Genomic DNA, 22,472 nt, shown 5'->3' with positions numbered 1-22,472 from the left:
TCCCCCATCTAGGGAAATTAATGTATGTAACACCCTCTGTGAGCATGATTGATAACTTTGCATTGTCAAGGTAGTGTATGCAAATAAATCATGGGCTGACACAAGTAAGGCAAAAGGAGACAGAGAGGAAGAAAGAGTAGCGGGAAGCATTGCTTTTGCGGAGCACGAGTCCCATCTCCCAAATGGCTAGAATGGCGGAAACTGATAACTGACAAAATTGTATGCACTCACTATTGTAAATCACTCTGGATAAGAGTATCTGCTAAATGTCTCAAATGTAAGAGAGATGGGCAGATGTATTTCTACATACAACAAAGGAATGGTGTAGGTGTGCGACTACACTGTAGAGATGTGCTATCTTAATTTGACCAGTTTCTCACAGCAGGAAAATAATCCTGCAGCAACAGGAAATGTGAATGATTATGTGGATTATTTAAGTGATAATGCCAGAGAAGCCGGTGTTTGGAGGATATATTGGCACGGGTGTTGTTAGGCCCGAGCTGAAGTTGAGGGCAGGCAAACCGTGCCAATATATCCTCCAAACACCGGCTTTGAGGGCATTATCACTTTTATACAATGGGTTACCAACATAATAATGGTTGAAATATTTTCATTAAAAACGTTATTTTTATGAATTTATTCATACCATTTCATCCTTCCACAAGATATAGTCCCGACACAAATCTAGAGTTGATACCCAAGCCGGCTGGTCGTTCGTTCTATCGGTTCGGTTGCCAGAGACGCGACCCAGTCGTTCAGTCTTTTTGTTCTGTATCTATGGACACGACCCAATCGTTAGTTCTAAATGTTCTATTGCCATACTAGCTGGTAACGTTCTTATCCCTTGCTTGCTAGCTAGCCAACTACGGTTTACTTACAGTCACGTCAAACAATGCAGCCAGAATAACAACAAAGTAGCTGCATTTGCATTTGTTTAAGCTGTTTTCTAGTGACATTTATTTGGAAACATCCATAACAATGAGCTAATGAGGCGCGATTTTTCCTGGCATAGAAAATGTGCTCACTCGTCAGGACACTGTTGTTCAGAGGAGCTAGCCAACAACAGAGCTAACACAATCACTGCAAACTGAAGCTGGAAAAACTGCAAACTAGCTGCACTTTGTTTCGTTTTACAATTTTTCAATTGACATCTCTTTGTATATATCCATAAAAGTGAAGAGGCGACTCCGGGATGCTGACCTTCTAGGCAGAGTTGCAAAGAAAAAGCCATATCTCAGACTGGCCAATAAAAATAAAAGATTAAGATGGGCAGTGTGAGATATGGCTTTTTCTTTGCAACTCTGCCTAGAAGGTCAGCATCCAGAAGTCGCCTCTTCACTGTTGATGTTGAAACTGGTGTTTTGCCAGTACTATTTAATGAAGCTGCCAGTTGAGGACCTGTGAGGCGTCTGTTTCTCAAACTAGACACTAATGTATTTGTCCTCTTGCTCAGTTGCGCACTGGGGCCTCCCACTGCTCCTTCTATTCTGGTTAGAGCCAGATTTCGCTGTTCTGTGAAGGGAGTAGTACACAGCGTTGTACGAGATCTTCTGTTTCTTGGCAATTTCTCGCATGGAATAGCCTTTATTTCTCAGAACAAGAATAGACTGCAATTTGTGGTTGAAAAACGAGTTTTAATGACTCCAACCTAAATGTATGTAAACATCAGACTTCAACTGTATATTATATATATATATATATATTATATTATATATATATTATATACAGTGGGGGAAAAAAGTATTTAGTCAGCCATCAATTGTGCAAGTTCTCCGACTTAAAAAGATGAGAGAGGCCTGTAATTGTCATCATAGGTACACGTCAACTATGACAGACAAATTGAGAATTTTTTTTCAAAAAATCACATTGTAGGATTTTTTATGAATTTATTTGTAAATTATGGTGGAAAATAAGTATTTGGTCACCTACAAACAAGCAAGATTTCTGGCACTCACAGACATGTAACTTCTTCTTTAAGAGGCTCCTCTGTCCTCCACTCGTTACCTGTATTAATGGCACCTGTTTGAACTTGTTATCAGTATAAAAGACACCTGTCCACAACCTCAAACAGTCACACTCCAAATTCCACTATGGCCAAGAACAAAGAGCTGTCAAAGGACACCAGAAACAAAATTGTAGACCTGCACCAGGCTGGGAAGACTGAATCTGCAATAGGTAAGCAGCTTGGTTTGAAGAAATCAACTGTGGGAGCAATTATTAGGAAATGGAAGACATACAAGACCACTGATAATCTCCCTCGATCTGGGGCTCCACGCAAGATCTCACCCCGTGGGGTCAAAATGATCACAAGAACGGTGAGCAAAAATCCCAGAACCACACGGGGGGACCTAGTCAATGACCTGCAGAGAGCTGGGACCAAAGTAACAAAGCCTACCATCAGTAACACACTACGCCGCCAGGGACTCAAATCCTGCAGTACCAGACGTGTCCCCCTGCTTAAGGCAGTACATGTCCAGGCCCATCTGAAGTTTGCTAGAGTGCATTTGGATGATCCAGAAGAGGATTGGGAGAATGTCATATGGTCAGATGAAACGAAAATAAAACCTTTTGGTAAAAACTCAACTCGTCGTGTTTGGAGGACAAAGAATGCTGAGTTGCATCCAAAGAACACCATACCTACTGTGAAGCATGGGTGTGGAAACATCATGCTTTGGGGCTGTTTTTCTGCAAAGGGACCAGGACGACTGATCCGTGTAAAGGAAAGAATGAATGGGGCCATGTATCGTGAGATTTTGAGTGAAAACCTCCTTCCATCAGCAAGGGCATTGAAGATGAAACGTGGCTGGGTCTTTCAGCATGACAATGATCCCAAACACACCGCCCGGGCAACGAAGGAGTGGCTTCGTAAGAAGCATTTCAAGGTCCTGGAGTGGCCTAGCCAGTCTCCAGATCTCAACCCCATAGAAAATCTTTGGAGGGAGTTGAAAGTCTGTGTTGCCCAGCGACAGCCCCAAAACATCACTGCTCTAGAGGAGATCTGCATGGAGGAATGGGCCAAAATACCAGCCACAGTGTGTGAAAACCTTGTGAAGACTTACAGAAAACGTTTGACCTGTGTCATTGCCAACAAAGGGTATATAACAAAGTATTGAAAAACTTTTGTTATTGACCAAATACTTATTTTCCACCATCATTTGCAAATAAATTCATAAAAGATCCTACAATGTGATTTTCTGGATTTCTTTTCCTCATTTTGTCTGTCAAAGTTGACGTGTACCTATGATGAAAATTACAGGCCTCTCTCATCTTTTTAAGTGGGAGAACTTGCACAATTGGTGGCTGACTAAATACTTTTTCCCCCCACTGTATATATATATATATATATATATACACACACACACACATACACACACACACAGAGTGAGGGAAAAAAGTATTTGATCCCCGGCTAATTTTGTACGTTTGCTCACTGACAAAGAAATGATCAGTCTATAATTTTAATGGTAGGTTTATTTGAACAGTGAGAGACAGAATAACAACAAAAAAATGCAGAAAAACGCATGTCAAAAATGTTATAAATTGATTTGCATTTTAATGAGGGAAATAAGTATTTGACCCTCTGCAAAAACATGACTTAGTACTTGGTGGCAAAACCCTTGTTGGCAATCACAGAGGTCAGACGTTTCTTGTAGTTGGCCACCAGGTTTGCACACATCTCAGGAGGGATTTTGTCCCACTCCTCTTGCAGATCTTCTCCAAGTCATTAAGGTTTCGAGGCTGATGTTTGGCAACTCAAACCTTCAGCTCCCTCCACAGATTTTCTATGGGATTAAGGTCTGGAGACTGGCTAGGCCACTCCAGGACCTTAATGTGCTCCTTCTTGAGCCACTCCTTTGTTGCCTTGGCCGTGTGTTTTGGGTCATTGTCATGCTGAAATACCCATCCACGACCCATTTTCAATGCCCTGGCTGAGGGAAGGAGGTTCTCACCCAAGATTTGACGGTACATGGCCCCGTCCATCGTCCCTTTGATGCGGTGAAGTTGTCCTGTCCCCTTAGCAGAAAAACACCCCCAAAGCATAATGTTTCCACCTCCATGTTTGACGGTGGGGATGGTGTTCTTGGGGTCATAGGCAGCATTCCTCCTCCTCCAAACACGGCGAGTTGAGTTGATGCCAAAGTGCTCAATTTTGGTCTCATCTGACCACAACACTTTCACCAAAACTTTCACCCTCTGAATCATTCAGATGTTCATTGGCAAACTTCAGATGGGCATGTATATGTGCTTTCTTGAGCAGGGGGACCTTGCGGGCGCTGCAGGGTTTCAGTCCTTCACGGCGTGGTGCGTTACCAATTGTTTTCTTGGTGACTATGGTCCTAGCTGCCTTGAGATCATTGACAAGATTCTCCCATGTAGTTCTGGGCTGATTCCTCACCGTTCTCATGATCATTGCAACTCCACGAGGTGAGATCTTGCATGGAGCCCCAGGCCGAGGGAGATTGACAGTTCTTTTGTGTTTCTTCCATTTGCGAATAATCGCACCAACTGTTGTCACCTTCTCACCAAGCTGCTTGGCGATGGTCTTGTAGCCCATTCCAGCCTTGTGTAGGTTTACAATCTTGTCCCTGACATCCTTGGAGAGCTCTTTGGTCTTGGCCATGGTGGAGAGTTTGGAATCTGATTGATTGATTGCTTCTGTGGACAGGTGTCTTTTATACAGGTAACAAGATGAGATTAGGAGCACTCCCTTTAAGAGTGTGCTCTTAATCTCAGCTCATTACCTGTATAAAAGACACCTGTGAGCCAGAAATCTTTCTGATTGAGAGGGGGTCAAATACTTATTTCCCTCATTAAAATGCAAATCAATTTATAACATTTTTTACATGCATTTTTCTGGATTTTTTTGTTGTTATTCTGTCTCTCACTGTTCAAATAAAACTACCATTAAAATTATAGACTGATCATTTCTGTCAGTGGGCAAACGTACAAAATCATCAGGGGATCAAATACTTTTTTCCCTCACTGTATATACATACACATACACACACATTGCCTACGGAAAGTATTCAGACACTGACTTTTTCCACATTTTGTTACATTACAGCCATATTCTAAATTTGATTAATTGTTTTTTCCCCCATCAATCTACACACAATACCCCATAATGACAAAGCAAAAACAGGTTTTTAGAAATGTTTGCTAATTTATTTAAAATAAAAAACGGACAGTCTGTGGTGCAATGTGGCGTTGGTGGATGGAGCGAGACATGATGTCCCAGATGTGCTCAATTGGATTCAGGTCTGGGGAACGGGCGGGCCAGTCCATAGCATCAATGCCTTCCTCTTGCAGGAACTGCAGACACACTCCAGCCACATGAGGTCTAGCATTGTCTTGCATTAGGAGGAACCCAGGGCCAACCGCACCAGCATATGGTCTCACAAGGGGTCTGAGGATCTCATCTCGGTACCTAATGGCAGTCAGGCTACCTCTGGCGAGCACATGGAGGGCTGTGCTGCCCCCCAAAGAAATGCCACCCCACACCATGACTGACCCACCGCCAAACCGGTCATGCTGGAGGATGTTGCAGGCAGCAGAACGTTCTCCACGGCATCTCCAGACTCTGTCACGTCTGTCACGTGCTCAGTGTGAACCTGCTTTCATCTGTGAAGAGCACAGGGCGCCAGTGGCGAATTTGCCAATCTTGGTGTTCTCTGGCAAATGCCAAACGTCCTGCACGGTGTTGGGCTGTAAGCACAACCCCCACCTGTGGACGTCGGGCCCTCATACCACCCTCATGGAGTCTGTTTCTGACCGTTTGAGCAGACACATGCACATTTGTGGCCTGCTGGAGGTCATTTTGCAGGGCTCTGGCAGTGTTCCTCCTGCTCCTCCTTGCACAAAGGCGGAGGTAGCAGTCCTGTTGCTGGGTTGTTGCCCTCCTACGGCCTCCTCCACGTCTCCTGATGTACTGGCCTGTCTCCTGGTAGCGCCTCCATGCTCTGGACACTACGCTGACAGACACAGCAAACCTTCTTGCCACAGCTCGCATTGATGTGCCATCCTGGATGAGCTGCACTACCTGAGCCACTTGTGTGGGTTGTAGACTCCGTCTCATGCTACCACTAGAGTGAAAGCACCGCCAGCATTCAAAAGTGACCAAAACATCAGCCAGGAAGCATAGGAACTGAGAAGTGGTCTGTGGTCACTACCTGCAAAACCAGTCTTGCTAATTGCCTATAATTTCCACCTGTTGTCTATTCCATTTGCACAACAGCATGTGAAATATATTGTCAATCAGTGTTGCTTCCTAAGTGGACAGTTTGATTTCACAGAAGTGTGATTGACTTGGGAGTTACATTGTGTTGTTTAAGTGTTCCCTTTATTTTTTTGAGCTATATATATATATATATATATATTTTTTTTTTCTCCCACAGTTCAACACAGGCAAACTTTAGAATTTGACGTTTTGATAAGGACACTAAAAGGTGTATTTCCATGAAGATTAGGGCTGGGTGACATGGCCAAAAAATCACATCTCGATTTTTTCAAACTTATGGGCGATTCACGATACACACTATATATACACAAAAGTATGTGGACACCCCTTCAAATTAGTGGATTCGGCTATTACAGCCACACCCGTTGCTGACAGGTGTATCAAATCAAGCACACCACCATGCAATCTCCATAGACAAACATTGGCAGTAGAATGGCCTTACAGAAGAGCTCAGTGTCTTTCAACGTGGCACCGTCATAGGATGCCACCTTTCCAACAAGTCAGTTCAAATTTCTTCCCTCCTAGAGCTGCCCGGTCAACTGTAAGTGCTGTTATTGTGAAGTGGAAACGTCTAGGAGCAACAACGGCTCAGTCGCGAAGTGGTAGGCCACACAAGCTCACAGAACAAGACAGCCGAGTGCTGAAGCGCGTACCATTCGTCTGTCCTCGGTTGCAACCCTCACTACCGAGTTCCAAACTGCCTCTGGAAGCAACGTCAGCACATGAACTGTGTGTTGGGAGCTTCATGAAATGGGTTGAGATGGCCGAGCAGCTGCACACAAGCCTAAGATCACCATGCGCAATGCCAAGCGTCAGCTGGAGTGGTGTAAAGCTTGCTGCCATTGGACTCTGGAGCAGTGGAAACGCGTTCTCTGGAGTGATTAATCAAGCTTCACCATTTGGCAGTTCGACGGACGAATCTGGGTTTGGCGGATGCCAGGAGAACGCTACCTGACCCAATGCCTAGTGCCAACTATAAAGTTTGGTGGAGGAGGAATAATGGCCTGGGCCTGTTTTTCATGGGTCGGGCTAGGCCCCTTAGTTCCATTGAAGGGAAATCTTAACACTACAACATACAATGACATGTTCAACGAGCAGGTGTCCACATACGTTTGGTCATGTTTATTTTATTATTTTATTTCATTGAACCTTTATTTAACTAGGCAAGTCAGTTAAGAACAAATTCTTATTTACAATGACGGCCTACCAAAAGGCAAAAGGCCTCCTGCAAGGACGTGGGCTGGGATTAAAATTAAATAACTAAATAAAATATAGGACAAAGCACACATCACAACAAAAGAGACACCACAACACTACATAAAGAGAGACCTAAGACAACAACATAGCATGGCAGCAACACATGACAACACAGCATGGAAGGTGCACAACATGGTAGCAGCACAAAACATGGTACAAACCTTATTGGGCACAGACAACAGCACAAAGGGCAAGAAGGTAGAGACAACAATACATCACGTGAAGCAGCCACAACTGTCAGTAAGAGTGTCCATGATTGAGTCTTTGAATGAAGAGATGGAGATAAAACTGTCCAGTTTTAGTGTTTTCATGTAGTGTATATCTCTAAATAAGCATTGTTGTACAATTAAAAGGTCACATACACTTCAAACAGTCAGAAATAATCTAATGAATTCAGGGCTTGTGAATTTATACCTAGGCTAAATATAAGCCTTCCACAACCATAAGACCCACTCATTTTTTAATTATTTTATGAAAATAATTGAACCTGCTTTTCTTTTGCAAAAATCACTGATCTGATTTTCAAGTCTGTCTATGAAAATGCCCTTTTATCTCAGAAATTTTACTAGAACCATGAATAATGCACATTCACTAATAATGATAACTTCTTGTAGCAGGCATTAGGCTATAGAAAATGAACACTCAAGGCCATGTGCTAGTGATTAGCCAGCTAATCTTTATATTTCAAGTTAGATCTACAGTATTTGCTAGCTAACAAGGTTGAACAGTTGAATTGTTATGAACACACCCTTCTGTCTGTCTCCGACTGTTTGAAAAGCATGTTAGCCTGTCCACTTAGTGTGTGTGTAAACCATAGAGGAAGACGCAAAGATCTAAAAGAGCTCAAATCTGTCCAAAATAAGGCCAATGTGTTTCTATGGGCTTATTTTAGACCTAAGTTTATTGCCCGTCTTCCTGCCTTTGGGACAACAACTCCGGAGATGTGCATCTCGTCATTATATACAGTCGTTGTCAAAAGTTTTGAGAATGACACAAGTATTGGTCTTCACAAAGTTCGCTGCTTCAGTGTTATGAGATATTTTTGTCAGATGTTATTATGGTATACTGAAGTATAATTACAAGCATTCCATAAGTGTCAAAGGCTTTTATTGATAATTACATTAAGTTTATGCAAAGAGTCAATATTTGCAGTGTTGACCCTTCTTTTTCAAGACCTCTGCAATCCGCCCTGGCATGCTGTCAAATAACTTCTGGGCCACATCCTGACTGATGGCAGCCCATTGTTGCATAATCAATGCTTGGAGTTTGTCAGAATATGTGGGGTTTTGCTTGTCCACCCGCCTCTTGAGGATCGACCACAAGTTCTCAATGGGATTAAGGTCTGGGGAGTTTCCTGGCCATGCACCCAAAATGTCGCCCTGACGCCTTCTTCACAACAATTGAACCTCTCTCCTTGAAGTTCTTGATGATCCGATAAACGGTTGATTTAGGTGCAATCTTACTAGCAGCAATATCCTTGCCTGTGAATCCCTTTTTGTGTAAAGCAATGATGATGGCACGTGTTTCCTTGCAGGTAACCATAGTTAACAGAGGAAGAACAATGATTTCAAGCACAACCCTCCTTTTAAAAGGTTCCAGTCTGTTATTCTAACTCAATCAGCATGACAGAGTGATCTCCAGCCTTGTCCTCGTCAACACTCTCACCTGTGTTAACGAGAGAATCACTGACATGATGGCAGCTGGTCCTTTTGTGGCAGGGCTGAAATGCAGTGGAAATGTTTTTTTTGGGATTAAGTTCATTTTCATGGCAAAGAGGGACTTTGCAATTAATTGCAATTCATCTGATCACTCCTCATGACATTCTGGAGTATATGCAAATTGCCATCATCAAAACTGAGGCAGCAGACTTTGTGAAAATTAGTATTTGTGTCATTCTCAAAACTTTTGACCACGACTGTACAGATCTCTGCTGTAAATGGGAAGGTGAGGACAGCAGAGGAGTGAAGGAGACGAGACCAAAAATAGAACACGAGAACAAGCGGACATAAACTCTCGTAAAAAGGAAAAATAACAAAAACGTGATTCTTGTGATACAGGTATTTGGAAAAAAACATACATTCGAATTAATCAAATTAATTTGGATATATCATCCAGCCCTAATGAAGATCTGTCGGCAATTAGATGGAAACCTAGCTACTGATCGAAATTATTTTTCTCATGGCTATCTCTTGTCCCTCTGCAGCAGACATATGGTGAGCAATATTTTTGGAATCACAATAAAATCACAGTATCAATCTGTCGTGACAGCCTTCATTTTTCAACTTCATATTCATGTCCAGCACCACCCCAACATCAACATATGTGAAAATTGTGTGTTTCTATGTTTTGTATTAAAAAATATAGAGGGAGATACTGTAAGTGTTTCCAATGACATCATTGGTGTGCATCGTGCTGATTTTAAAACCAATTATGAGTAGGCATTGCCCACTAACTGCCTACTAATTGGTTGATGATGTTATTGGAAACACTTATCTTCCTCTATCTTTTTTACTACAAAACATAGAAACTAGCCATTTTCACAAATGTTGATGTTTGGGTGGAGCTGGAGATTATGAATATGAAGTTGAACAATTTAGAAATGTCCCTTTAACAGTAGCTGATTTGGTTCTGGGTGCCAGGATTACTCAATCGCTGCAGTCAGTGGTTACGGTGAGTGTGCAATTTCCCGATGGTGATTAAAAAAGTAATGAGCTATCTACACTGAGTATACAAAACATTAGGAACACCTTCCTAATATTGAGTTGCACCCCCTTTTACCCTCAGAACAACCTCAATGTGTCAGTGCATGGACTCTACAAGGTGTCAAAAGCGTTCCACAGGGATGGTGGCCCATGTTGACTCCAATGCTTCCCACAGTTGTGTCAAGTTGGCTGTAAGGCCTTTGGGTGGTGGACCATTCTTAATACGGGAAACTGTTGAGCGTGAAAAACCCAGCAGTATTGCAGTTCTTGACACACTCAAACCAGTGCGCCTGGCACCTACTACCATACCCTGTTCAAAGGCACTTAAATCTTTTGTCTTGCTCATTCACCATCTGAATGTCACACATACACAATTCATGTCTCAAGGTTTAAAAATCCTTCTTTAACCTGTCTCCTCCCCTTCGTCTACACTGATTGAAGTGGATTTAACAAGTGACATCAATAACGGATCATAGCTTTCCCTTGATTCACCTGTTCAGTCTGTCATGGAAAGAGCATGTTTTGTGCACTCAGTGTATTTGTTTTGTTGGCATTGGAAGAAAGCATTGATTTGTCTGATATCATCAGTCTTCTCTAATGAGAACTACTGTACATTGTGAGTGTGACTGGAATCTGATATGAAGTACAGTAAAACGCTGCCTTGTTATCGTGATCTCTGTCTCAACTCAAGTTAATTGTGCCCCTTATGAGTTCTGAACATAATAATTGTTGTATGAACATAATGATTGGTGTATGAACTTAATGATGGCATAGAAAGTATATATCTACAGTGCCTTGCAAAAGTATTTATCCCCCTTGGCATTTTTCCTATTTTGTTGCATTACAACCTGTAATTTAAATGGATTTTTATTTGGATTTCATGTAATGGACATACACAAAATAGTCCAAATTGGTGAATTGAAATGGTGGTGTGTGCATATGTATTCACCCCCTTTGCTATGAAGCCCCTAAATAAGATCTGGTGCAACCAATTACCTTCAGAAGTAACATAATTAGTTAAATAAAGTACACCTGTGTGCAATCTAAGTGTCACATGATCTGTCACATGATCTCAGTTTATTATACACCTGTTCTGAAAGGCCCCAGAATCTGCACCACTAAGCAAGGGGCACCACCAAGCAAGCGGCACCATGAAGACCAAGGAGCTCTCCAAACAGGTCAGGGACAAAGTTGTGGAGAAGTACAGATCAGGGTTGGGTTATAAAAAAATATCAGAAACTTTGAACATCCCACGGAGCACCATTAAATCCATTATTAAAAAATTTAAAGAATATGGCACCACAACAAACCTGCCAAGAGAGCGCCGCCCACCAAAACTCACGGACCAGGCAAGCAGGGAATTAATCAGAGGCAACAAAAAGACCAAAGATAACCCTGAAGGAGCTGCAAAGCTCCACAGCGGAGATTGGAGTATCTGTCCATAGGACCACTTTAAGCCGTACACTCCACAGAGCTGGGCTTTACTGAAGAGTGACCAGAAAAAAGCCATTGCTTAAAGAAAAAAAGAAGCAAACACATTTGGTGTTTCCCAAAAGCCATGTGGGAGACTCCCCAAACATATGGAAGAAGGTACTCTGGTCAGATGAGACTAAAATTGAGCTTTTTGGCCATCAAGGAAAACGCTATGTCTGGTGCAAACCCAACACCTCTCATCACCCCGAGAACACCATCCCCACAGTGAAGCATGGTGGTGGCAGCATCATGCTGTGGGGATGTTTTTCCATCTGCAGGGACTGGGAAACTGGTCAGAATTGAAGGAATGATGGATGGCGCTAAATACAGGGAAATTCTTGAGGGAAACCTGTTTGAGTCTTCCAGAGATTTGAGACTGGGACGGAGGTTCACCTTCCAGCAGGGGAAACATTTAAATGTCTTGGAATGGCCTAGTCAAAGCCCAGACGTCAATCCAATTGAGAATCTGTGGTATGACTTGAAGATTGCTGTACACCAGCGGAACCCATCCAAAAATCCCAGTGGCTAGATGTGCCAAGCTTATAGAGACATACCCAAGAGACTAATTCCAGGTTGTATGGCAACAAAATAGGAAAAATGCCAAGGGGGGTGAATACTTTTGCAAGCCACTGTATAGGAGCCAGCTTGTCTGTACTGACTATACTCGCTCTCTCTCCCCTCCATACATTATAACCAGATAGTGAGTAATCAGAGGTGTTTTGTTAATCAGATGTGTTGTGTGGGGGTTCTGTAAGCCCTACCAGATGGTTAGCACTACACCATAAACACTGACAACTCCAGTTATGTGGAGTTCACAGATTATGTTTTTCAGTGTTTAGTATCAAAGAACGTTGAATCATGTCTTTAAAGCTCACTTTTCTACTTGAAGTAGAACACTCCAGTGAACGTTGTACTCTGGTTTCTTACATAATTCATCTGAAGTCATTAATCTGAAAATGTGGAAGTTTTCAATCATAATTAAGTAATCAAAGAAATGTGAATAATCTCTGAAAATAATATATTTTACTTGTGAATAAGTGGTGTTAGGAGTAACATTCTTTAGACTGGATGTCATGAAATCATCTGAGGTTGTAAAAAAAAAATGTGCACAGCACCATCTGTTCCGTGTTACATTTTTACATTTACATTTTAGTCATTTAGCAGACGCTCTTATCCAGAGCGACTTACAGGAGCAATTAGGGTTAAGTGTTAGACCACAGAGCTCTCTACCGGGGCAATGGGATATTAACTACTGTACCGGGAGTTGCCCTTAGACACTGACCTAAGGTCAGTTTTACATTCCACCCCCTAATGGTTAAGATTAAGACTTGGCTAGGGTAAATTGATCCTAGACTTGTGTCTAAGGAGGACCCTGCTAAAACAGAGGAAGTGCCCGTCGCCATGCTGTCTGTTTGTATGGTTTGGGTCTGAGAGCTGGCTGCAGGCATAGAGTAGGGGTCGGGGAGAAGAGGCACAACTGCTAGAAGTCAAAACAGGAAATGGATGAATTTGTTGGTACTTCTTTAGGTTTAGGGTTAGGGTTGCAATTGGGGTTAGAATTAGGGTTAGGGGTTTAGGTTAGGGAAAATAGGATTTTGAATAGGAAGGAATCAATTGTTTGGTCCCCACAAGGATAGTAAAACGTATGTACGTGCGTGCATTTCATATTTATTTTCCTGAGAAGATGACCCAGTGAGACTGTTGTCATTCTGGAGGTATGAGTGTGACTGTACAGCCAGCAAATCTCATTTCCTGATGTTTTTCCAGATCAGCAGAATCTCAAGAGTTCAGAAAACTTTGATATTGAGGAAAGAAAATAAGCCACAGTGAGAAAGTGTGTTCATAAACTGAGGGGGTAAAAAAAAATAAGGTTACATTTCAGAAACAGCAAGACTGTTTTGAGAAAAGTCGACATTTCTTAACAATAGAAAATAAATGTGAAAACTGAATATAATTATATAGACAACATTAGCGTTTGGACATCAATAGATGACGAAGGAAAAATAGCAAAATTACATGACATACAGTGACTGAAAGATAATAAGATCCACCATGAGGGAAAGGTTAGGAGCATGGAGCTGGCAGTTATTAGATGAGTCATTGAGCTAACCCAGCACAGGGCTGATTTCCTTTCTAGAAAAAGTCCTTTGTTAGTTTGTTATCAGTGCTTTGCCTCCCTCACAAGACAGAAACGATGAATGAATGAATTCATGAAAATAACACATGAATAAAATATAGACGTAAGCAGCATTAACAGGGTCCTAGCAATAGAAATAGTACCACTTGGTCCCCAGTTGTGTAATAAAGGGCAGGTTTAATGGACACAGCCTTTCCCAGACACAACCATGGATGTTTCCCTGGTCATTAATTAACCAATGAAACGTCTATGGTGTGCTCTACATGACAAGATGCATCCTTGACAAAATATTTTCATCAAAGTAAAGTGAACATTTGCAGAAAATCTCAACAATTGACCAATTAAACATCCATGGTGTACTCTTCGGGCCGGTTTCCTGGACACAGATTAAGCCTCTATTCCTGGACTAAAAACCATGCTCCATGGTGTCCGGGAAACTGGCCCTTCATGACACAATATTTATTTAATAACTCAACAACTACAAATTGCCAGTCAGGACTGAATAAGTGGGTCACTTTAGAATTACAAAAGATTACAATAAGATTGCTGTTATACATAATCTCAATAGACCAGCAGGCTTGCTATTCCTGATGAAATGGATGAGAGTTGTAGAAAGAAGGTAAATGTAATCTTCTAATTATTTGCTGCTCGGAAAACCTAGCTTTCCCTTAAATACATTACAAAGTCAATGGAACTAAAACTGTATGTCCTTAAAGTAACGGTCCAGTGTTTCTTGATTTCTATGAAATATGACCTATAATTTAAGGTCCAATGCAACCATTTTTATCTCAATGTCAAAGAGTTTCTGGGTAACAATTAAGTACCTTACTATTATAATTTTTTTTCAATTAAAATGGTCAAACAAAAATAGCTTCTTAGCAAAAAGCTATTTCTCAAGCAAGAATTTTGGTAGGACTGTCTGGGAGTGGTCTGACTGGGGAGGGGAAAACTGAAAATGGGTTGTTATTGGCAGAGAGGTTTGGAATTCTCTTTCTTATTGGTCTATTAACTAATTTACCCCCTGGTGATGTCACCAGGCAGGCCAAAACTCCACCCCACCAAAAACAGACTGAAATTTCAGGCGGTCTATTCAAACAGCTCTGACACTAAAAGAGCACTATCATTATTTTCACAATTTCACAGTATTATTCCAACCTCAGTGTGTAGACACTGTATATATAAAACACAGGGAAATAAAATGTTTGACTGCATTGGGCCTTTAATTACAATATGAGTGAAATTGTTTTCCTTCCAAAAATGTTTCATTAAGTATGGATGTAGTGAACTACTTTTTCAAAGTTACTTTAGTAAACTGTATTTTTCTTAAGGGTAGCTTTAGTGCAGCTTAACTTATTCCAGTGTGAAGTAAATTGGTAGCTTGGTAAACTATATTTTCAGAATAGCTTTCAACACTTAAGTTAAAAAGCAGATTTTCTGTGTTGGAGTCAGGGTTTCCATGAGCCGGTAATAGCAGTCTTTTGTCTGATAAAAAAATAGAAATGTCAGAGATTTCCGAGTTCCCAGTTCCCAGTTGTTTTGAACACGGCATCAAACGGCAGTGGAAGTGTCACGTTCGTTCATGAACAGGTGACAGTACCCCCCCCCAAAGGTGCGGACTCCGACCGTGCAACATAAACATAACAGGGTAGGAGCCGGGTGGGCATTCTGCCTCGGAGGCGGATCCGGCTCCGGGCGTGATGACCTCTTACTCTCCGCCTCCCTGTTGCGCCCCTGGTCTGGTCTGGACCTCGGCACGCTGCTTCCCCTCTCCTTCCTCCCACGAAGTACCAAGCCTTGTCTGGACCCTGGTGTGGGAGACCCCGAACCTGGAGAGGGGCTGACGTCTGGGTCTGGACTGGAACGCTGACTGGAGCGGGACCCGACGACAATGGAGCGAACTGCTCTGGCTCCGGAGTGGAGCCGCTGACCGGAGCTAGATCAGGCACCGGTGGAGCGGACTGCTCTGGCTCCGGATTAGAGCCGCTGACCGGAGCTGGATCAGGCACCGGTGGAGCGGACTGCTCTGGCTCCGGAGTGGAGCCGCTGACCGGAGCTGGCGACGCGCACCACTGGTTTGGTGCGAGGGTCCGGAACAGGCCGGACCGGGCTGGCGACGCGCACCACTGGCTTGGTGCGAGGAGCATGAACAGGCCGGGCCGGGCTGGCGACGCGCACCACTGGCTTGGTGCGAGGGACAGGAACAGGCCGGACGGGCTGGCGACGAGCACCACTGGCTTGGTGCGAGGGACCGGAACAGGCCGGACCGGGCTGGCGACGCGCACCACTGGCTTGGTGCGAGGAGCAGGAACAGGCCTGGCCGGGCTGGCGATGCGCACCACTGGCTTGGTGCGAGTGTCCGGAACAGGCCGGACTGGGCTGGCGACGCGCACCACTGGCTTGGTGCGAGGAGCAGGAACAGGCCGGGCCGTACTGGGAACACGCACCACTGGCTTAGTGCGGGGAGCAGGAACGGGTCGGGTCGTACTGGGAACACGCACCACTGGCTTAGTGCGGGGAGCAGGAACGGGCCAGACCTGACTGGTGACACGCACCACTTGCTTGGTGCGAGGAGCGGGACTGGGTTCCTTTATTAATCCCCGCTCCTTCTGCTGCCTAACCAGCTCCTCTCGCCGTGTCTCTACACTTTCCTTCTCCCTTTTAGCCTCGTCATCCACCCCGTGTGCCCCTCCCCAAAAAATTATTGGGGTTGCCTCTCGGGTCTCCGTCGTCTGCACTCCTCTTCCCGTGAGGACTCCTCCGGGAGCCCCCACGAGTTAGGGAACAGAAACTCGTCGTCGTCGTCATCCTCCGACTCCTCAATATAATACTGTTCCCACTCCTCTTCCCATGGTCGTGGGGACCCAATCTTGAAACCAACCGGGTGCAGTGGTCGGGGCTCTTCTCTCTCGCTCCCTGACCACCCCTTTAGCCCCCCAAAACATTTTTCTTGGGGCTGCTTCTCGGGCTTCCTCCTCGGCCGGCTTCCGTGTTGCCGTTGCTCCTCTCCTGCCTGGGCATCTACCTTCGCCCATGGCCCTTTCCCCGCAAATATCTCTTCCCATGACCACAATTTGCCCACCAACATGGAAATACACAACATAGAACATACACACCCTGACTCAACATATACGAGTCCCCTGAGTCAGGGCGTGACAGGAAGGTAGGCTTCATCAGCACGTCACACAACACTTCGCAATGACCTGGAGGCAGTATGCATTTCGAAACATAATTATTTGTTTGAAACCTGGATGTTTTAATACATATTATGAGGCTTTACCTTGCTTCAAAGTTGCCTATTAGAACTCCTCTCTAAAGGATATTTTCATAACGGATATTTTCATCTCGGTCACATCAAACCGCTCACATCAGCAGTGCCCTTTTGACAACAGTGTTTTCCCACGAACTGCATTATGGAACAAACATTTGCGCATAGCCTACTGCCTTGTGCACAATGCTGCGCTTATAATGTGAATAAATAATAGTTTATCAACATTTTAAGCTAAACTTTCTCATCTGTTGCATCAGACTCATTGCTTTTGAAAGTTTTTTTTATTTTTATGTAGCCTAGGCCTACTAGTTTTATGCAGGTGAGATCTATCTCCCCACAACTGTCCCAGAGTCTGTTCGGAATAGGCTATTTCTTTCTCGACAAGCTGACCAATAGAACTTTTCTACTATAGTAGACTGACATAGGCTAGTGATTTTGCTGTTCGTTACTCGTCTTGTTGGCTGAGGAAAAGTAACTGTGCACAGTTATTCTAACATGTTCACCACTGGGTGGACACCCTAATCAGGTTATGCACCCAATGCATATGGGTCCGGTAAATTACTCAAATGTCCGGCAACACATTTTCCTTATGGAAACCCTGGTTGGAAAAATATTAATGTGAGTAGACCGCTGATTGGCCAGCTCATCCTCCTCAGGAGGATGACATTATCCTCTGAGGAAATACCAAACATTTTTCAACGGTATGTTTGAGATACAAGTTTGAGATGGAGTTTTTGAAATGTTTTTCCCCCAATTTATGCTTTGGTTCCAAATACAAGTATAGCATGAGTCAACAACATTATTTGGGTATGAGTTAACAAAATATGAACTTTTAAAAGTGAGAGTTTCACTGGACAGTTACTTTAACATTCAACATTTTACAAAATGGTTCACTCATCTCACAAAAGGACAAGCTTTACCGCATGTCAACAGTACACCTGTTGCAGCAAAGAGGGCATTCAAGTGGTGAAAAACTGAAACCATACTACGTAGCTGTAATGAAAAGCTTTAGGTGTTGAGTTACATGCTGTCCTCCTGTGTCAAAGACATTACTATAATCCTTCCTAGCCTACGAGCCTAAAACCACCTTGAACTCGTTTCAAATTAGGCCTTAGGAGCCACTACTGCACTGCAGTAAAGCTCTTCAGATCTCCCTCTCACACACATTCACACATTTCGCTTTCTCTCGTCTCTGTCGGTCTGTCTCTCTGTCTGTTCTCACAGCATAAGGTTTCTTAAGGACAAGAAGAACTAGGTTAGTCTACTGAATAAAGGAGGAAACATACTGTATATTGACTTTACACACACACGCTCAGAGAGAGAGCAGGAGAGTGGGGGAGAGAAAGAGAGACAGACATCATATATGTTCATTTGCTGAGAACATCATTGGTATGATGAGCACATGCCACATGCTACACACTCTGCAGGACTCCATCTACGATCTGAGATAGAGAGCGAGAGCAGAGAAAGAGAAAGCCGAGAGAAGGAAGGTGAGAAGGGGAAGAGCGCTTCTGTGTTAATCTAACACCTCAAACACACCTACAGCGTTATTGTGCAAAATGGTACGCAGCATCATCTGGATATGTGTGCAACAAAAGTTCAACATTCACCTTCTGCTACAATTTCTGTCAAGCCGTCTACGCATAAAATTTTATGCATACGTATGATTTATCCAATGCATTTGGAAAGTATTCAGACCCCTTGACTTTTTCCACATTTTGTTACATTACAGCCTTATTTTAAAATTGAGTAAATTGTTTGTTTACAACATCGAGTCTTCTTGGGTATGACGCTACAAGCTTGGCACACCTGTATTTGGGGAGTTTCTCCCATTCTTCTCTGCAGATCCTCTCAAGCTCTGTCAGGTTGGATGGGGAGCGTCGCTGCACAGCTATTTTCAGGTCTCTCCAGAGATGTTCGATCGGGTTCAAGTCCGGGCTCTGGCTGGGCCACTCAAGGACATTCACAAGACTTGTCCCGAAGCCACTCCTGTGTTGTCTTGGCTGTGTGCTTAGGGTTGTTGTCCTGTTGGAAGGTGAATCTTCACCCCAGTCTGAGATCCTGAGCACTCTGGAGCAGGCTTTCATCAATGATCTCTCTGTACTTTGCTCCGTTCATCTTTCCCTCGATCCTGACTAGTCTCCCAGTCCCTGCCACTGAAAAACATCCCCACAGCATGATGCTGCCACCCCCATGCTTCACCATAGGGATGGTGCCAGGTTTCCTCCAGACGTGACGCTTGGCATTCAGGCCAAAGAGTTCAATCTTGGTTTCATCAGACCAGAGAATCTTGTTTCTCATGGTCTGAGAGTCCTTTAGGTGCCTTTTGGTAAACACCAAGCGGGCTGTCATGTGCCTTTTACTGAGGAGTGGCTTCTGTCTGGCCACTCTACCATAAAGGCCTGATTGGTGTAGTGCTGCAGAGATGGTTGTCCTTCTGGAAGGTTCTCCCATCTTGTCAGAGTGACCATTGGGTTCTTGGTCACCTCCCTGACCAAGGCCCTTCTCCCCAGATTGCTCAGTTTGGCCGGGCGGCCAGCTCTAGGAAGCGTCTTGGTGGTTCCAAACTTCTTCCATTTAATAATGATGGAGGCCACTGTGTTCTTGGGGACTTTCAATGCTGCAGACACTGGCAACCAACTGCCAAGACCATAAACATTTGAAGGAACCAAATGTAAGATGGATGTGTCCTTGAATGTGAAGAGCTGTTAGTGATGTGTTGCTCTCATACCCTGTGAGCTAGACCCTGAGTCCAGGGGGATTACAGGCGTTTTAAGTAGCCTAGACCAAGCAAAGGCAGGCAGCACAAACACTTGAGCCCTCTCGTAACCTCATAAACAAGGCGTTTTTGTGGAATACCCTCCAGAGTGAGGGAAATCAGGTGCCTAGTCTCATACCAAACAGACTGGCACAATTAACCTATATTGTGCTCATGCACTGTGAACTTTAAAAAAGGTTGTGTTGACTGAGGTCACTGTGTGGTCTCACGCAGAGATTAACAGATTTAAAGGGTAGGTTCCATGTTCCTCAACATTGTAACAATTACATATTGATTTCCGATTTGGTCCGCTCCGGACAGGCCTTGATATGGACCTAACATGTACATCTATAATTGGCCCAAATATGTTTTGATTCAAATTTGATCCGGTCTGGACTGACCAAATTTGGTCTTGTTTGGGGGCGGAGCTCATTAAAATAATATCCAGTGTTCTTTACAAGTGTTCATTTTTACATTTTGGTCATTTAGCAGATGCTTTTATCCAGACCGACTTACAGTCGGTGCATTTAACTCCAGTAGACAAACAACTACATAGGAAGTAAAAAATGTCTGTAACCATTATATATAATATAATATTCCATTTAGCAGACGCTTTTATCCAAAGCAACTTGATAATTTTGTTGTAGTTAAAAGTGTTCTGTTGGTGTCAGCAAACTTGGAACATTAACTACATTTTGCTCTATTTCGCTATTTAATTAGGAAATAAAACTTTTGAAAGTGACATAATCATTGACATGTACATTAAAATGAAATTATTTACTGTTGAAATTTGGCCCAAGAAACAATGACCAAAACAGATGTCTTCTCAATGTCTGTAAAATACGTATTTACAAATCCTTTTCAACATAATTCTGCTTACTGGGTAGGCTACCAGGACCGAATATTTCTTTCCTTGTTGTCTTATAATATCAGCTTTTTTTTAGACCATGCTAGAGTAGTAAACTATACAAAATAGTTGTTAAAGCGAAACAACTATTCTTATGTCTGAGGTGAGGAACACTGAGGCCAAGGCAATGGATTTATTTCAGATCCTTGTGATATGCACGAGGTGATCACAACCGCAAACTCAACTGACTGCCATCCGACAAGCCCTACTTACCCAGAACGGGAGCTTTGGTCCGCATAAACGCTCCATGTCCACGGTGCTTCCGTACAACGAACGAATTACCTTATCCCGGCGTTAACAGGTCGCTCCCTCTCTTTACCTTCTTTTGTTATTGCACATACAGAGACTTTCAACAAACACACTAGTGGAGCTCGTTTTTGATTTAATCTGGATTAGTAGTTTGTCTCTGCTTCCGAACAACCCTCCTTCTCTCTCTCCTCTTCCGAACAACCCTCCTTCTCTCTCTCCTCTTCTGCCTCCAGAGTGTTGTAAGAGGGAGAAAATCATAGGGAGGTTGTCATGATGATATGACGAGTCTGCCCACTCCCTGGCTGTAGCCTAGGTCCCGCCCATCACTCACTCTCTCTCACACACACACACACACACACACACACACACACACTGGTGGAAAAAGTACTACATTTTACATTTTTAGTCATTTAGCAGACGCTCTTATCCAGAGCGATTTACAGGAGCAATTAGGGTTAAGTGCCTTGCTTAAGGGCACATCGATAGATTTTTCACCTAGTCGCCTCGGGGATTAGAACCAGCGACCTTTCGGTTACTGGCACAACGCTCTTACCCACTAAGAGTAAAAGTAAAGATACTATCGTATCTGAAGATTATGCCTTTGTTAAATGTTTTTCATGAAGAAATGGAATGTTGGTTATGTTAGTATCAGAAGGCAATGTTTAGTATGATGACATATGACAGACAGGAAGGGGTTTGTAAGATATGGGGATTGGACAGTAGAGGGAGCTATTCAACTCTTGGAAGGCTATATAAAGGGGAGACTGGTGATTGGCCAGAGGAGGGAGTTTCATTGTTTATAAATAAGGGGGTTAGGCGCGGGAGAGTTAGAACGGCCATATCAATCTGGGGAGCCGTTCTCCGGACATCGCGAGTCTGTACCTATGCTGTAAACTCGTGATTTTAATAAAAGCCTCTAACACGATGCAGCATAGCGGACTTTTTGTTGACAGCAATAATTGCCACCATTCATCATATACGACATAATGGCGCCCAACGTGGGGCTGGGTTTGCGTCTCTTCCTTGTTTCAGTCAACCGCCGGCCTAACTCTCTCTGAAGCATGGCCGAAAAAGGGTGAGTGTCCTTATCGCTTCGGAGTTTGTTAGATTGGATATGACTTGTGTACACTGAAGAGATGTTCCATTTCGACCTGGCCTCGGTGGCGTTGTTGCTGGTCGACTGGAGTCTGCTAAAATGTGATTTCATTGGTAACTATAGACAATGATAATTTAGAGTGATAAGTTTATATTTCATTGGTAACGGATGGCAATGAGGATTTAGAGCATAAATTTATATTTCATTGGTAACTATGGGCAATGACAAATTTAGGAAAACGGTAGGAGACATTTATATTTCATTGGTAACTATGGTCAATGATAAGGTTATATTTCATTGGTAACGGGTGACAATGGATTGGTAGAGAATAAATGTTGGAAGACGTCTGCATAGTTAGGGCACCGGGAATCTGGAAAAGCCCTCGGA

The 22,472-nt window shown here is 43.4% G+C and overlaps 1 protein-coding gene across 7 annotated transcripts in view; it reads right to left on the bottom strand.

The window, feature by feature from the left end:
- abcc3 (ATP-binding cassette, sub-family C (CFTR/MRP), member 3) overlaps positions 1-21,209 on the bottom strand; it is a 67,039-nt gene extending 45,830 nt beyond the window's left edge. For all 7 annotated transcript variants that reach the window (XR_005996524.2, XM_041858730.2, XM_041858729.2 and 4 more), the window contains exon 1: positions 20,954-21,209. Coding sequence is in view for 6 of the 7 variants with exons in the window: in XM_041858730.2 (XP_041714664.1) it covers positions 20,954-20,989 (36 nt within the window). In the remaining variant the exon portion in view is untranslated. The remainder of the gene's footprint in view (positions 1-20,953) is intronic.
- Between the last annotated feature and the right edge of the window lie 1,263 nt (positions 21,210-22,472).

The sequence above is a fragment of the Coregonus clupeaformis genome, chromosome 31 (assembly GCF_020615455.1).
Source record: "Coregonus clupeaformis isolate EN_2021a chromosome 31, ASM2061545v1, whole genome shotgun sequence".
NCBI classification, from domain to species: Eukaryota; Metazoa; Chordata; class Actinopteri; order Salmoniformes; family Salmonidae; genus Coregonus; species Coregonus clupeaformis.
This window is presented reverse-complemented; position numbering and strand designations above follow the sequence as displayed.